Source organism: Notamacropus eugenii, chromosome 3, assembly GCF_028372415.1.
Source record: "Notamacropus eugenii isolate mMacEug1 chromosome 3, mMacEug1.pri_v2, whole genome shotgun sequence".
Classification (NCBI taxonomy): Eukaryota; Metazoa; Chordata; class Mammalia; order Diprotodontia; family Macropodidae; genus Notamacropus; species Notamacropus eugenii.
This window is the reverse complement of record NC_092874.1, coordinates 278,628,489-278,646,057: the sequence shown is the minus strand read 5'-3', so window position 1 is coordinate 278,646,057 and position 17,569 is coordinate 278,628,489. Positions and strand designations below refer to the sequence as shown.

Below are 17,569 nucleotides of genomic sequence, written 5' to 3'. Positions count from 1 at the left end.
AGACTGAACGGATGTTGAAAATTGCAGAAGACCTGGGAGGACCTTATGTTTGGGGACAGTATGACCTACTGGTCTTACCACCTTCCTTCCCTTATGGTGGCATGGAAAATCCTTGCCTTACGTTTGTGACACCCACTTTATTGGTAAGTGCTAAGACTGTACAATTTGAGGCTGATTCTCAGAGTCTTTGTAGCATAGAAACGAATATTTTCACTTACTTAATTTTTGTTAACATTTTTCATTGTAGATTATTGTAGCTATTTATTACATTGTATTATATTGTACATTATATTATAGCTATTCATTAGATTTTTTAAAAAGACACCCTCTATCCTTAGGAGAGAAAACATTAAGTTCAAAAGATTTTTTATTTTCTTGAAGAGTAAATAAAACAGTATTCTCTTGTGTCGTTTGGGCATCCTCTGGACAGTGGCCCTGCACCAATCAGGTGTGGCACATCAGCAGCCCACAATCATGCCGGTAATGTGTCAGATGCACGCAGAAGTAGACCTGGAGATTAGGTTGTAGAACTGGCTTTGTTGAACCTGTACATTTGTTCATTTTCAATACTATCTGTTGGGGAGGAAGGAAAGACGAGAGGGAAAATAGCCAATACAAGAAAAGACCTGAAAGGAGGGGCTTTAGAGCAGGGATCAATGCTAGAGACTCCCATCCACGAGGGAGGTGGGCTCAGGAGTTCGGGGGTCTGCCCTGTGCCCACTTTTTTCTCTCTTCAGGTATCTCCTTTATCATGTCAGGTCCCCAGTCACACATTCCAGTGGTCCTTGATTCCACAGCATGAGATATAAATACAACTTATCTTTAGATCCCTTTGGGAATTTAATTTCTAGCCTAAAGGTAACTTTCTCTTTTTGTGTTTCAGGCAGGTGACAAGTCACTCTCCAACGTAAGTCAAGGTTTCTTTTACCATTTTCTCAGTGTACGGAACTGTTCAGTCAGCCCAACTTTGTGCTCCTTTATCATGTTATTATAATAGAGGCACATTAAACAAAGATTATTAGCAGTATTTAGTTCAGACCGTGACTAGCTATCTGCTTTAGCTTTTCTTTCTTTGTGATTTATATAGTTCAGTGTTTTGGTTTTACTAGTCAGAAATAGGAAGAGTTAGCATGTTACAGTACAGAGAGCCCTAAATGGAGAGAGGTCTGCCTGCTTTAGGTTTCGTTTCTGCTGCTTGCAAACTGTGTGACTTCGGGCGAGTCCCTTGACTTGTCTGGTTCTGTGTTTCCACCAGGATTGAACTAGGTGGTGTCCTAAGTCCCATTCATCTCTGAAATAATGTTTTCTTGCTGTCAAAATAAAAGGAAGAAAAAATAGGAAAGTTTCTAGTGATTGAATGAGACTGGAGTCCCAGGCCCAGGGCCCTTAGTGCTGGACAGCCTCCCAGTGGAGCCATGGGCAGGGTCGATATCTTGATGTGCTTATGGGATCTTTTTTCCCCTTATCTCTCTACCATAAGCACATTTTGACTAAGAGACAGTGTTGCTATATTTTTTTTAAAAATTCTTTACTCCTCTGAATGTCTTCGGTCATTCATAGATGTGTGCACTATTCTCTTTCTCACTTTTTGGTCAAGAGACTTTCTAGGGCTTTTTATTTTATTGACTAGATTTACTAGAATAGATTTAATGAGGTTTTGACTATAATAGCTAGAGGCTGAGTTCCAGAAAACCTAGATTACATGCAGTTGGAGGGAGAGAAGATGAGTCCTCTTGCAAGACTTGACAGTTTCTCCCCCTCCCTTTTCCTCAGGTAATTGCCCACGAGATCTCTCACAGCTGGACAGGAAACCTAGTGACGAACAAAACTTGGGATCACTTTTGGTAGGATTTACTCACTAGTCTTTATCATCCTTGCAATGTGCACGTGTTGTTGTGGATGTCTTGTCTGCCCGTTTAGATCATGAACTCTTTTTGTTGGACGCAGTGCTAGGCACAGAGCAGGTACTTGACTCCAGGTGTGAGCTGATTCAGGGTCCAAGTTGTGGGCCACTCCGCTGCTGGGGTGAAATTTTCACCAGAGCTCCTAGCCCTGCTCGCTGGGAGCCCTGTGCCGGCCGCTGATGCCTGCTCTGGGCATCAGAGTTGCTTTGATTTATTGGCCATTTCCCTGTTCCAGTCCATCCTCCACTCGACTGTCAAATCATCTTCCCACAGTGCAGCTCAGACCATCCCCATCTCTACACATTTAACCAGTGGCCCCCAGTTACCACCAGAATCCAATATTAAACCCCTCCATAGCCTGGCCCCCTCCTGCCAGTATTGTCACACCTCACACTCCACCATGTACTGTAACCCAGCCAGCCTGGCCTCCGAGATATCCTCGCACATCTCCAGGCTCCAGGCATTGCACTGGCAGTCACCATGCCTGGTGTGCCTTCCTTCCCTCCCCCTCTGCATCCATTGGCTTCTTTCAAGTCCACCTTCCCAGTCCTCCCTGATCTTAATACACTTCCTTCTAAAACTAGTCCTGATCTGTCCTCTCTATGTCTTATCTATAGTTGCACTGTGTGTGTTGTCTTCCCTTTTAGATTGTAATCTCCTTGAAGTCAGGGACTGTCTTTTGCCTTTCTTTTCCTTTGTCTCAGTGCTTAGCAGAGAGCCTGGCACACAGTAGGCACTTAATAAAAGCTTGTTGATGATCACTCAACAGATATAAAGGAATTTGTTTGAATGTAACATTTTCTTACCCCTGCTGTTGAAAGATGATCTTTTCCTTTCCTAGGTTAAATGAAGGCCATACTGTGTACCTGGAACGCCATATTTGTGGTCGGTTATTTGGCGAAAAGTTCAGGCATTTCCATGCTTTGGGAGGATGGGGAGAATTACAGAACTCGGTAAGAGCATTGTCTTTCAGAGACCTGACCAAACTTTGTGGAGGCTTAGCAGCTAATTCTTAAAGCTTCTTTTTTTAATGTAGGAACAGAAAGGTCTGTCATAAGAGAGAAATAAAACATGTCCCTTTGGTTGTAGATCAGTGTCACTCAGTGTGCAAGACTGAGACCGACAGTGTTAGATCAAAAAGAGAAAGCCCTCACAGTAGGACTTCTCATTGGTGTCTTATGCTTGACCTCCTGGCTCTGACCCTTCTGAGCTGCGTCACCTGAGGTGATTCACTTCACCCTTCTCCGCCTCAGTTTCCTCATCTGTAAAGTAGGGCTAATAATAGCACCCGCTTCACAGGGTTGAGGGGTGGACCATTTGGGATAATGTTTGTAGAACATCTGGCAAACACTTAAAGATCCGTGTAAATGTCAGCTGTAATTAACGTATTCAATTTTACTGCAAAATAAATAAAGTTGGTCATTTTGATGCTCACTTACCCCCTCCCCTCTAAAAATAAAAAATGTGATTTGTCCGCCAGATGCCATGAAAATGTGCCCCAATCTTTGAAAAACTGAGCTCCTTTGTTCACTCAGCACTCAGTTAATGCTTCCCGGACAGTGCCGCGTGAATGATCATTTATGTGGTGCTTTGTAAGATTGGTGACAGTATAAATCATATTATGTTATGTATTAATGTGTAACACAATAAAAGCAACAATAGCATAATGTAATAATAATGTATGTCGTGCTTTAAAGTTTGCAGAGGTCGTTACAAACATTATCCCTCTTTGTTCTCACAACACGACCCTGGGAGCTCAGTGGTATTATTATCCCCATTTTATAGATGTGGAAACTGAGGCAGGCAGAGGTGATGTGACTTGCCCAGAGTCACATAGCTAATAAGGGTCTGGGGCTGGATTTGAACTGCAATCTTACTGACTCCAGGCCTAATGTGCCTGTGTGTTGTGGCACATCTTCCCCTGGCAGCCTAGCTGGGTTCATGTTCAACCGAATTTTGTTTCTTGTAGATCAAGACTTTTGGAGACACCCATGCCTTCACCAAACTGGTGGTGAGCCTGAAGGATGTGGATCCTGACGAGGTGTATTCCTCCGTCCCCTATGAGAAGGGTTTTGCTCTTCTCTTTTATCTTGAACAGCTTCTGGGAGGACCAGGTAACACCAGGCATCGTCTTAATTTTTCTCCTGGAGGGAAGGGGTGAAAGGGACTTGTTTGTCTTAAAGCATCTCCCTCTATCCATTTTCATAATTGCACCATGGCTTAAAAACTTAATCTGGTCATCATGTAACTGCATAGTCTTTGAATGTTTACAAAGCATCCTGGCACCTTGGACCACTGAGATGGTTAGTGACTTGTCTGGGATCCCACAGCTGGTCTGTTGGACAGGATTTGAACCTAGATCTTCCTGTCTCTAAAACTAGTCCTCTGTTCACTGTGTTCTGAGGCTTCCATTATTGCCCCACTTTGCAAATGAGGAAATTGAGGTTCAGAGAAGTTGGAATTTTTCCAAGGTCACACAGCTGGTGTCACAAGTGAAATTTGAACACAGAGGTGGCTTCTGACTCCAGCATTTTTCCACTATCCTGTGATGCTCTGAGAATTCATTGGGTCTCAGATCTCTTTGGGACTCCCCCTCCCTATTCAAATTTTCAGTATGGACCCTTTACTCCAGGAAGGCCTCTTTGCCAAATGACCATTCTGTGCTCACCACCTTTGCTTTTATCCACATTCCCCCCCACTGGGAAGGTGTCCCCTATCTCTTCCACTTACCCATCCTCCCAGGGCCAAATTCACATGTGTTAGTCTAGTATTCACAAGGAGATTGGAAGCTCCTTGTGTCAGGCAGGAATCAGATCAGATCTTTCTTCTGAACTCTCCTCAGTGTCTGGCCATTTAACAAGAGCTTACTTTCACTTTTTCTCCTAGAGGTTTTCCTGGCATTCTTAAAAGCTTATATTAAGGAATTTTCCTACAAGAGCATAACGACCGAAGATTGGAAAGCCTTCCTGTATTCCTACTTCAAAGACAAGGTGAGGTGCAGATGGCATTTTCTTGTTCCTGGCATGCATTCTCTGAAGGCTGTTCTGAGTTACTTTGCACCTAGTAGTCATAGATAGAATTGTTTCAAAAATGAACTCATCAGTGCCCTCATTTTATTTTATCAAAACAACGTAAATGATTTTATAAAATTTTCTTCGGAGATTGTTTGATGTTCCCTTTAAAGAACCTCTCTCCACACTAGACCTGATTATCTAACTAGTCATTCAGCAGATCACTTACTTTACAGGCTGTTAGCTCACCAGTACCTGTTACAACTACCTCCAGGCACATTTTTATACTTAGGTATTGCATTCTGTACACTGAAAGTAATGCCAACATCTACCTCCCAGGGTAGTCATGAGAATCAAATGAAGTGCTGTTTGTAAAGTGCTTTACCAACAGAGTCCTTCTTAAATGCTCTTATTGTCACTTTTAAAATACACATAAATGACGTCAGTGTGTCAGAATTCCCTCCTTCAGTGCAGACAGCAACTCCTGTATGTCTTAGTAAACAGGTATTAGAGTTGCCTGAGGCTCATGAGGTTAAGTGACTTGTCCAGAGTCACCCAGACAGTATTTGAACCCAGCTCTTTCTGATGCTAGGCCTTGCACTCTACTGGCTATCCCACACTGTCTCTTAACAGTTGTGACATATGTTATAATCTCATATCTTGAAGAAAGCGCTTATGTGGGGCCTGTTTGAGGCAGAGAAAGGTTATCATGTGGCTGCCTGAATGATTTTCTCAATTACTTGCAGACCGATGTTCTTAACCAAGTTGACTGGAATGCCTGGTTCTTCTCTCCTGGCCTGCCGCCTGTAAAACCAAAGTAAGTGCTCCTCTGGCCCTGTCTGCCCTCTGCCTGAAGTCACCGGTGGGTGCTGCAGGATGGCAGAATGGATGTGCAGTGCTCAGCGCACTCACCCTGAATGTGCTCTGTCCACCGCAAAGCACCACAGTTGGAGTCATGCTGTTCCCTCCGCAGAGCCCGAGAGGATTGGGCTCCAAGAGTCCTGGCTCATTTCACACCTCAACCCATGAATCTCGAGACCCTCCCATACCTTCATGTAGTTTGATGAGTTTCTCGGCTTCCCCTGCTCTGGGGCCAAAACAACAGAACAGTCAGTCTTCTGACCAGCCCCTGTAGGCTCGCTGATGCTGGTCCTAGGCCAAACATCCCCATGCCTCATGGGGAATATGTTATCCACTAGAATCCCCAGCTCTCTTTCAGCCAGACTGTTCCTCTTATACTTGTAAAGTTGGTCTTGTGGATTTAAAAGTATTCATCTCAATAAACTGAATTATTTTTAATTTGTCCCAGTTGTCTAGCTTGCGAAGATATGTTTGGGTCACTTGGAATTAGGGAGTCTCAGATTTCAGAGGGTCCCCAGAGGCCACCTACTCTACCCGGTCTCATCCTGCCTTAGCTTGAAGGCTTCCAGTGAAGGGGAATCCACCACCTCCCTGATCATCAGTTTGCACTTGCTCCTAGCTCTGTGGTGTCTGGGGTTTGGCCATGAGTTTCTGCCTCAGGAGAGCCTTTTTTGGAACAGCTTAGTCCCCAAGGAGATCAGGGGAATTCTAGGGCATCCTGGGATTTTTGAACCATTCTGGCCTCCTTCAACTTCCCGTTGAGCGAGCTTTGAAAACCACCCCATGTGCTCTCCACCTAGAGACGTATCCTAGGAAATCTCTGAACCACACATGGTCCCTAGATCGCATTCTGATGTAAACCTGTAGCCCTGGGACTCCAAGACTGCCCTAGGATTCAAGGATGGCCTCCCACTCATGGTGACCAGGGCTCAGGTAGCCTCCAGCTGTTTTTGCATTTGACCACCATTTGCTCAGCATTTCTGGCACCAATCTGCAGTAGCACTAGGCATGTTGGGTTTGACACCTCACTCAGTATGATTTCTCAGTTCTTTGACACCTCACTCAGTGTCAATCAGACTTTCCTTGTGATACTGCAGATAGAAGAGTCCCTGTTTTCGGTGTGTACTAGCTTTTCACCTGGATTTGAACTCAAGACTATTTTGATGGGGAAAAAAGAGATGGTTATATGTTTGTGCCTTCATAAACTCTTGTTTTTACATCTTTTCAGGTATGATATGACTCTAACAGAGGCTTGTATTGACTTGAGCCAACGATGGATCAAAGTGAGTAGGCCTGGGAGATTCTGGGCTTTTTCTAATTGAGACATTTAAGGTACAGGTATACTTATATGTACCTCTTGCAGAAGGGCTTTATGGATAAATCACTGTTTTCTTCCATTTAAAAAGTATTCATTAAGCACCTACTATGTGCAAGGTACTGTTGTTTGTATCATTGTAGAACAAAATGAACTTAATAGCCACGCTAGCTAGTGAGAGGCGTCATGGTAGCGTGGGATTGAGAGCTGGCCTTGGCTCCAGGAAGATCTGAGTTCAAGGCTCGCCCTGACAAACTCTGACTGTGTGACCCTGGACAAGTCTCTAAGACTGAATGTGGTAGAGAAGCTGCCAGCCTACATTGGCAGAGAGGCTTCCTTTTCTGGGATTTCCTTATCCCAGCGAAATCGCAGTCCTGCCTCTGTCCCTCTACGTGCTGGCTGGTGTATTCAGTGCATGATTAGCAAGGAATTGTATTTCCTTGTTTCTTCTATGCCATAAACTAAATATTTAAATGATAATTCATGTAGCAATTATAGGGATTTCCATGGAAAATGTAATAGTGCTCCTAATGAAAAGCTTACATTTTGGCGTCATCATAAGGCTTACAAAGGGATTATTACTGTGGAGTAGCCTTAAGGAAAGGAGAAGCTGTAAATACGGTCCCATTTCACAGATGCTGCTTAGCTCATAAGGGACGTGGCTTTCTGGTGCGTGATATGATCTGTAATCCAAGCGTGGTTTTCAGATCTGAGCACAGCTTTATTTGTTTTGGTCCGTGTACAAAACTTTAACTAGCTGAATTAGTTCATTACATTGTTTAAAGTGTAAGAAAGATCATTGAAGATTTTGTTTCTGTCCTCAAGCAAGGAGCACATTTATCTGACCCTTTAGGGTGCTCCTAATAAATTCATGTTGGTAACTACTTAAGTTACTGCTGCTGCTGCAACCACCACCACCACTTCTACCACCACCACTACTACTACTACTACTATTGCTACTAGTAGATGGTGTTTATTTGGTGCTTTCAGGAAGTTTCAGGAGCACTGTACACATAGTAGGTCATTTGAATTTCTCCCAAGCCGCTCCCTTGTAGACAAGCAGACCTGTCAGGTGGACGTGAGTCTCCATCACTGCCATGCTGCCCAAAATCTGGGCCTAGGGGCTCCTGGGGCACATTTTCAGGGTGATGTATTGACCATAGTTGTGACTTCAGTGACCAGATTTGGTCCCTAGTTTGACTAAAAAAATTCACCCATGTGCTTTGATGTAAAATTGTGTAAAATTGTCAGTCAACAGAGAACCAGCAATGTGCAGAGGAGAGGGGGCTGACCTTAGAAACAGGAATACTTGAGGTCAGATCATGCCCACTTCCTAGCTGAGTGACCTTGGTTAAGTCCCTGAACTTTTCTTAACTTCAGTTTCCTCAGCTGAAAAATGGAGTTAATAATGATCCCTTCCTCCCAGGTTTATTGTGAGAATCAGATGGGATAACATATGTAAAGTGCTTTGCAAACCTTAAATGACCATACAAAGGTGAGTTGTTTTTACAGGCATAACTTTCAGATTTATAAAGTGGGCTTTCTTCCCGAGGCTTTAGAAGCTTTGGCTGCTCCAAGCGCCTGCTCCTCACATGCCGCCTTGGTTGTCCTAAGTGACAGGGGGAAGGCACAAATTGTATTTGGTTTTTTTTTCCTCTCCCAAAAGCAGCAAAGGAAACCAGCTATCAGATTAACAAGTCAGCAAGTCCTTATTAAGCACTTGCCTGTGTGCCCAGCACTGTGCTCAACCTCAGAAGGAGACTAGTGTAGCCACACATCGTTTTCCTGCTTTTCTTGTGCAGAGCAACTAAGGAGGAGAACACAGGACTTGGGGGCAGATGGAAGTGATCGCTACAGTTACCAGGCCCCCCTTCTGCCCTTCTGAATTCCTCTGCCTTAAAAAGGATGTTTTTACAAACCTGCTTTTGGTAAATTATGTTTATTAGCTACTACTCCTGCAGTTTTCTTGAAAAGCTTTTTCCTAGGAAACCCAAATATGGGAATAATTTTACGATAAATAGAATAAACAGACCATTCTGTGATAGAGAGAAAAACCAGAATGTGGCCCTTCCCTGGCGTGACATTGAGAACGGTGTGCAGTTTGGTCCTTGGCCCAAGCCTCTCTGGTGCAGCGACTTACATGTGATCTTGAAGGCGCTATTAATATGCGTGAAAAACAAAAAAACTGCTAGTGGCAAGAAGGAAGGGTGTGATTTATTTTACTGCTTCTGGGGTGTTAGAATTCTCATGAAGATTGTGAATCTAGGAGCTAAACAAAACGTTTTACCCCAGTTCTTCAGTTTTCTGTTTATTTATGGAATTTTAGCTCTCATCGCTCCTCCCCAAGAGCCTGTGGATGCTGCTGCTGTATCTTCATGGAGGAAATAGCCCACTCAGAGTTGATTCTCTCTCAGATATGGGAATGGCATCCCTAGTCTTTGGAAGAAAAGTTCTGACAACTAGAGTTAGATTTATTTTGGAAGTTGGATTCAGTTCAGGTTCTTAATACATATTCCTGTGTGTTACCTATAAATTTGGATAATACATGAGCCTGTGGGGATTTTTTTTAGGCCAAAGAAGATGATTTGGGCACATTCTGTGCAGCAGACTTAAAGGATATGTCATCTCATCAGTTGATTGAGTTTCTAGCATTGATGCTAGTGGCGGTAAGTGCTCTACGTCAAAAGTATTGGAAATTAAAATGGAGGGAATAGCCAAGAGCAACATTACAGCTTATCACAGGGAAAGGAGCCAAGAAATGGGGAAGAAACTATCTGTAAATGTAATTTATTCAAAAAGGATGTGAACATGTGATGTGCAAGTCCTGCTGACCTTTTCCTAAAGGGTAAACTCTCCAAGTGGAAGCCAAATGACGATTTTCCAGAGATGCTATAGAATAGGACCTCTTTTGTATCCTGGACTCCTGGCAGTGTCTGGTGAAACCTAAGGACCCCTGTTTAGGATGATGTTTTTAAATGCACAAAATAAAATGCAGAAGGTTACAGAAAAAAACAGTTATATTGAAATGGTGTGACCAATAAGAGCTTATGCCTTTTTGGGGGTTTTAGTATTTGTATCAGTGACTGCCACCTGGTTTTGGGAAGATGTCCATCCCAGCCTGCCATAAAACTGAAAGCCATGTGGTCCTCTAAGGTGTTCACAGGCCTGAAGTATTCCCCCAATGGAAGGGGCACAGATTGTTGTCCAACAGGATGTCATAGCTTGTGAATCAGATTGAGTCAGAGGAGGGGAGAGCAAGGTCATAGAGGGGAGACGTATAGACAGACCACAGACTCAAGCTAAATAGTAGTGTGGGCAAAAGTTACAGCAGGGTAACTGTAATAGTCACAAAGCGGAAAGGGCTGAGGTCTTCCAGGGAGGCCAGATGTGTTGAGTTGTTGGCAGAGGGAATTCTTGTTCAGAAACACTGGCTGTTGGCGACCTCTGAGGCTGAGCCATGGTCTGGTAGATGAGCACCATGTGGACCCTGGCCAGAGGGACTGGCTTCCTGTATGCAGCTCCATTTGGTGCTCCGTAGAATAAGGATAAGCCTCAGTTTTAAAAGCATGGTTGGTAGGTCAAGAAGAAGCAATACTGATCCTATTAGAAACAGTAACTTGGAATATAATTTGTAAGACATGCGGTAACCCTCCCATTACACTTATTGCACATGGGACAGTTAATTCAGTCTGGGGTCAGTTCTTCACTCTCCTTCCTAAAAGAAATATGCAAGACTTGGAGTCATCTGCCCAAAAAACCTACGTGGATGGTTTGTTTCAGTTGAATAAAAAGCCGTTTCTGCAGTGCTTAAGCAGGCAAGGTAATCCCTCCCCTCAGGAGGAGAGGACATTCCAACAGGAGAAGACAGAGTTGAAAAGGGGGAAAGGAGGGACATGATTTAGAGATGGTAAGGAAGTAGCCTGCTGGCCCAGCACCAGGCCAGAGAAGAAGAGTCCAAGGTCCCAGTGACAGACAGCAAGGCCTACAGGAAAAGGTTTAAGTGATTGTAATTACTTACAGAAGAAAAATGAGTTTAAGCTGCATGCTGTGTATCAGCTGTAATCTAGGAAGCTCTAGAATGCACAGCAGCTACATCCTTCTGAAGCTTTTCAGGACAGGTGGGATCTTCACTCTCTGGGACGTGTCAGGTGCACGCTTTATACCTTCTCTTAAGATTCGTTTGGATTCTCTGATTTTGTCATCAGTTTTTTTTTTTTAATAATTATTTGTTTTCAGTGTTCTACAATCATTTCCATATATCCCAGATTTTTTCCCCTGCCTCCCCACTCCCTCCCTGAGACGGTGTACAATCTTATCTAGGTTCTACACATACATTCCTATTAAATACATTTTCACCTTAGTCATGTTGAATAGAAGAATTAAAATGAATGGGAGAACCATAAAATAAACCAAAACATAATACAAAAGAAAATAATCTGCTTCATTCTGCGATCCAGTTCTATAGTTTTTTCTCTGGATTGTTGAAGGTATTTTGCCTCAAGAGTCCATTGGGAAGTTTTTAAGTCCATGCATTTCAGTGAAGTACTCAGTCTACCAGAAAAATTCCTCTTACACTGTGGTTCTTGCTGTGTACAAAGTTCTCCTGGTTCTGCTCCTTTCACTCAGCATCAGGTCATATAAGTCCTTCCAGGCCTCTCTGAAGTCTTCTTGTTCATCATTTCTTATGGCACAATAGTATTCCATTACATTCATATACCACAACTTGTTCAGCCATTCCCCAGTTGATGGGCATCTCCTTGATTTCCAGTTCTTGGTCACCACAAAGAGAGCTGCTATAAATATTTTTGAACATGTGGGACCCTTTCCCATTTTTATGATCTCTTTGGGATACAGTCCTAGAAGCGATATTGCTGGGTCAAAGGGTATGCACATTTTTGTAGCCCTTTGGGCATAGTTCCAAATTACTCTCCATAATGGTTGGATCAGCTCACAGCTCTACCAACAGTGAATTAGTGTTCCAACTCTCCCACATCTTCTACAATACTTATCATCGTCTTGTTTTGTCATGTTAGCCAATCTGGTAGGTGTGATGTGGTGCCTCAGAGTTGTTTTGTCAACAATTTTTTTGGTCCTGACTACATAGAACTGCAAGAAGACAATGTTAAAACTGCTCTCCCAAAAATTATTTCATGCCCTAAAACTTTGAGAGAAATAAAAACCCTTTTGCTCCCCCTAAACTACTTGTCCCCAGATTCCCAATTGAAGAATTTTGTCTCTTTTGCCTGGACCTGTGATTTCATCCATGTAGGGAACTCCCAGTGAGGAAAGCCCCTCTACCTAATCAGATACCTGTTCTGTTGAGAGATGCCTGGGGCAGTGAGATGTAGCCCATGTATCCAAACCATGTCAGAAACTGAACTCATGCCCCATGGCCTCATAGCCAGCTCCCTACTATACCACAGAACTTTATTAATGATAACAAACTCAGACAAAACTTGCCTTGTCCTAAATAAATTGTCTTATTTGTTCATATCCAATATAATTCTTGCAATTTGCAAAATTCTTGACATTTCAACTAAGATCATTCCCCTCTCCAATTTCTTTCTTCCAAAAAGCAGTTAGAGTAGACCATGACACTTTGTCTTTTCTTTTAGGCACCAATTCCAGTGTCACACATTCAGCGAATGCAGGAGGTGTACAACTTCAATTCTGTTAAAAACTCAGAGATACGCTTCAGGTATATAAATGTGTGTGTGTGTGTGTGTGTGTGTGTATGTATGTACGTATTGTATGTGTGTGTATGTGGTGTGTGTGTGTGTGTGTGTATATACATATATATATATGTATGTATGTATGTATGTATATATTCTCCACAAGCAGCTCCTAGAAGGTAGGAATGTTGCACAGTGAAATCACTTAGTACCTTAGTTCTGGGGAACAGTCAGAAACCAGAGAAAATGTCCTCTCGAGCTATCCCACCTAACTCAAGAGCTCCCTTGGGAGGGTCACACTCCTCCTGTTTGTGGTGGGTGTGCTTGCTTCCCTTGCTTTAACATTAGGAGAGAAGCGCCCCTGGGGTAAACTGGCATTCTTCCAGAATTAATGGGATTCATCTCATCTGTCATTATCTAACTCAAAGAGTACTTCATCTGTTCCTAATTAAAATTCACAGTAGTGCTGTGGCTTAGCATCAAAACACTGAGATTCAGAAATTAGAATTATATATTTCATTAGCACCTACACTGTGTACCCTCTTAGAATCCCACGGAACAAGGGGGCAAAGAAATGTCAGAGATGAAATTTAGTTGTTGTGTTGGATGGACACTGAATTTTTGAATGAATTCAGACGTTGTTTTTTGTCTGACATAGTTAAATCCTTTTGAGAATGAATTGTTAGTACTTGATGGTATTTTGCGTAAGAGAATTAGGAGAGGATAAAAGTTAGGTACCCCAAGTTTTGAGACTTGATTTTACTCTAAGGTCCATCAGTCTTCCAGTGTGATCTTGTTCACTTGGTACTTTGGTTTCCCTAATAACAAATCTCTGAGAAAATCATTATATGGGTCCCTTTGAGAGCATCAGTGGCTCTGGAGTCAAAAGGACCTGGTTTCAGATCCTGATGTTACTAAAGGTCACCTTGTGACCTTGGACAAGTTACTTCACTTCCTAGGCCTCAATTTTCTCCTCTGTAAAAAAGGGATCAGCTTCAGTGACTGGCTGAAGCCCTTGCAGTTCTCAGCCCATGACCCTTTGTTCATCCCCTCCCTGATCCCGCTTCTCTCATCAGATGGCTGCGCCTTTGCATCCAGTCCAAGTGGGAAGACGCCATACCCCTGGCTCTAGAAATGGCCACAGGACAAGGAAGACTGAAGTTTACTCGCCCCCTGTTCAAGTAAGACCCCTCAGTGTCTGGGATCTGTTGTGAGCACTCACACATGGTGGAATGGTGGACTGGGGTCAGTTGATTTGACTCAGTCCCAACATTTATTAAGCACTTACTTAGTGTAGCCCAGCATTTATTAGCTACTTCCTTGGTGCAGGCTCAGTACTAAGTGCTGAGAATCCACAGACAGGTCAGGGAGTTCACATTCTGCAGGGGCTCACAAGCTGAGGCATGACTGTCTGGAGGAGGAGGAGGAGGCCTAGCAGGGTAGGGTGGGGATGGAATGAGGCAAGGCAGCCACATGGTGTTGGTGAGTGGCACGGGGACTGTGGCTTCTAGTTCTGTTTTGAGGAAAGTCTGTTCTTCAGGCTTTTTAGATCAGTTTTCCCAGTGCTATTATCAGGAAGATTTCTGGCAGTCTCCAAAAGGTTATTTAGAAAGGTTAAAGAAAACCCAGTCTGCTCTGCTAGTTCAGTGCTCCTTCTCTCCAGGAGGTGCCAAACACATCACCAGGACACTAGTTTCCATCTCAAACTCTGGTGAGAATAAAGAATAGAGCTGGCTGCTGGAGCCCTGGTTTCCCTGCTCTGGGCCACTCTCGGCCACCTGCAGCCCAGAGCCTCGAGCAGATCCCTCCCTACAGGGGATTGTGCAGTTTGTACATGTCATGGGTGGAACATGAACTCGTTGGAGCTCCCTGATTCCAAGGCTGTCTCTCTGTCTGCCAAACTTACTTCACATTACGGAGAAGACAAGCTTTGTATTTGGAGATTCAAAAGAGATAATAGCTGGTCAGCCCCAATATTCCCCTCCAAGTTTATGTGGAGGCCAGAACATCTCCAGAAGGTAAATGAAGGAGGTTAGCCAGCTTGCACAATAGATAGAGGGAAGTGGGAGGACTGGCTGTTGTTTGTCCGTGTTCTTAAAGAGGACCAGTGACATCAGGGAGGTGAGGCCGTGACATGCACGTGAATTGGATTGAAGCGAGGGAGGGCTGTGTGGTCACCAGCCTCACTCCTCTGGGACCAGTGGCCATTTATTGATCAGGAAGACTGAGATGGCCCAGAATGCCATGGGAAACCTTGGCCCTTTTAAACTGAGGGCTTTAACAGGTCTCAGTTTGACTGATGCAGGACCCAATCAGTGATTAAGGTTAGGTAAGAAATGAGGCAGAGAATGGAGGGGAAAGAAAAGCCGATTGCATTTTAAAAATCTGAATATTCCCAAAGGGTTGGGGGAGGACAGTTCTGAGCACTGCCTCTGCTCCTGTGTAGGGAGCTGCACCCCCAGGATCCCAAGTAAAGACTTAATGCCTAATGGATTGATTAGTGAGCTCTAAAAGGGAAAACCAGTCATTAGCAATAAGCCTGGAAAGGAGCTGTTGGGGACTGTTTCTATGATGCCCTGTGCTTCAGACATTGTCTTTTTCATAGGACAGGACAGCAAGAGTCTGCAGATATCCATGACTAACTTGTAGGTGGCTTTAATAAATGGAGTAAATGAAAACAAATTATTCCATTTTGGATTTGGTAAAGTAAGCCAAATTTGACTTACACAGTCAGTTTTTCTAGAACATTGGGAAATTAATAGCAACATCAAGTCTTGCTTTTAAGTTCTGCCCTGATGCCTCTTCATGCTATGACCCAGGACATGAGGAGCTTTGACCAATTGACCCTGAGCTGAGGAGGCTTTAGGGACGGGTTGGTGGATAGCTAAGGGCCCGGCCAACTGTGTCCGTAAAGAGTCCTCGCCAGCTCAGCCTGTAGGAGGGCAGTGGGTTTTTGTGTTCCACCAGCACCCTGAGCCCATCTGGGAAGTTGTGGGAGGGTTACATTTCTCTCTGGTACTGGTATTTCAGATAAGTCATCCTTTGGGAACAGAAGTCCTCTGTGGCCCAGACCTGCTCCCCTTCTAGAGGGGTGAGGGGTATGCAGAATTTACAGAAAACCACAGGAATGTAGTTTTGGTAGGGAAAAAAGGATGATCCCTAACTTTCCTATCTTGTAATTTAAATTGATTTGAGTCCAGTTTGATACAGGATATCAAGCATTGTATTTTAATACTCAAAGTGAATATTATTATAGGAATTACGCAAGTTTAGAGAGAAGCAGTGGTTAGCCATGCCCTTGTTTACAGATTCCATTTGTCTTCTGCATTTAAGCTGTTGCAATTTCTCCTTGTGTGCTTTAATCACCTTAAGTTGTTTTTTAATGAATTGTTTTTTCAAATTAAATGAAGCATTTATTAAACACCAGCTATGTGCTTGGCACTGCTCTAGTCCCTGGAGATACAAAGACATAAAGTAGATCCTGCCTTCGTGGAGTTTGCTGTCTGTTTTCATACTTGAACAGCAGTTGAGAATTGCGCATAGAAGGCTGTTTTGTTTTTTTTAAGTTGACACATGCAGGTACAAACTGTCCCTTAGCCTATCCTGGAGTATTTAGTTTCCTGTTAAATTCTGTAGAATGTTATGTTGTGTAAAATTATGTCAAAATCTTTTGCAGGGATCTTGCTGCCTTTGATAAATCCCGGGATCTGACTCTCAGTGCCTACCAGCAACACAAAGCTAGTATGCATCCCGTGACCGCCATGCTGGTGGGGAAGGATCTGAAAGTCGACTGAAGATACTGCCCACCTGCCCACCTGCCCACCATTCAGTTTTGTAGTGAATGACTGAAACATATTCTGTGAATCACTCTGTAATCACACATTCCCATTTACCCCTAGATTTGTATTCTGTTGTATCAGTGATTTTTGCCAAAATAAACCTGAGCTGAGATTTTTAAACCTATCTCTCATTTGTCAAAAATAATTTTTGCAGCACTGGAAAACTTGCTACATTTTAGTGGTTCTTAAGGTGTTAGACCCATGAAGGGAAGAAGGCCACCCAGCCCTGATACACTGTCCACAAATATAGCCCTGTACTGTTATGCCTAATGCATGATAATGTTTGTTTACTTGGAAGCTGCTGCCATCCAGAAAAGTTCAGCACAATCTAATGTCTAATTTTGAAATAAACTTGAAAGCACAGGCACCTTTGCTCTTAACCTTACTGAGGAATAGACTAACACTATAACGAAATTAATTAACAACCAATCCCCTGGGAACAAAAACCAGACAGAATGCTTTCAGGGCTGGGGAGTCTCTAGAACAGAGGCCTTTATTTTGCCTAGAACCGGCTCTGTATCTAGTGATTGGTGATGTATTTCTCCCTCCATTATAGCTCCTTGGTGGATTTCCATATTTGCCCCTTCAGCTGACAAGGTCCTGACCACCTTGAGTTTCTTTAGTAATTTTGGTGGTTGTTTCCAAAGCTGATAGATTTTGTAGGGGACAGATTAGTTTTGGGGTTTGTTTTTTTTTCTTAGAAGGCAGCCAGATGGTGCACTGGTAAATTCTACCTCAGACACTTTGGAGACCATGGGCAATCACTAAACCTCTGCCTACCTTATTTCCTCATCTATAAAATGGGGATAATAATAGTACTTACTTCCCACGGCTGTTGTGAGAATCTAAAAAGCTAATATTCATAAAGTACTTTGCAAACCTTAGAGGAAGATTTAGACATCAACTTGTTTTTTTTAATTTGTTTTTGTGGTTCTGTCTTTTGCAAAACCTGTGGACAGTGACTGAT

The 17,569-nt window shown here is 43.3% G+C and overlaps 1 protein-coding gene across 1 annotated transcript in view; it reads left to right on the top strand.

Moving 5' to 3' along the window:
- LTA4H (leukotriene A4 hydrolase) overlaps positions 1-16,726 on the top strand; it is a 36,649-nt gene extending 19,923 nt beyond the window's left edge. Inside the window, exons 8-19 of the mRNA XM_072655632.1 lie at positions 3-143; positions 884-907; positions 1,774-1,844; positions 2,746-2,857; positions 3,874-4,018; positions 4,791-4,894; positions 5,662-5,732; positions 7,005-7,059; positions 9,662-9,757; positions 12,707-12,789; positions 13,840-13,944; positions 16,440-16,726. Of these exons, the coding sequence (XP_072511733.1) occupies positions 3-143; positions 884-907; positions 1,774-1,844; positions 2,746-2,857; positions 3,874-4,018; positions 4,791-4,894; positions 5,662-5,732; positions 7,005-7,059; positions 9,662-9,757; positions 12,707-12,789; positions 13,840-13,944; positions 16,440-16,557 (1,125 nt within the window). The 3' untranslated portion in view covers positions 16,558-16,726. The remainder of the gene's footprint in view (positions 1-2; positions 144-883; positions 908-1,773; positions 1,845-2,745; positions 2,858-3,873; positions 4,019-4,790; positions 4,895-5,661; positions 5,733-7,004; positions 7,060-9,661; positions 9,758-12,706; positions 12,790-13,839; positions 13,945-16,439) is intronic.
- The last annotated feature ends 843 nt before the right edge of the window (positions 16,727-17,569 follow it).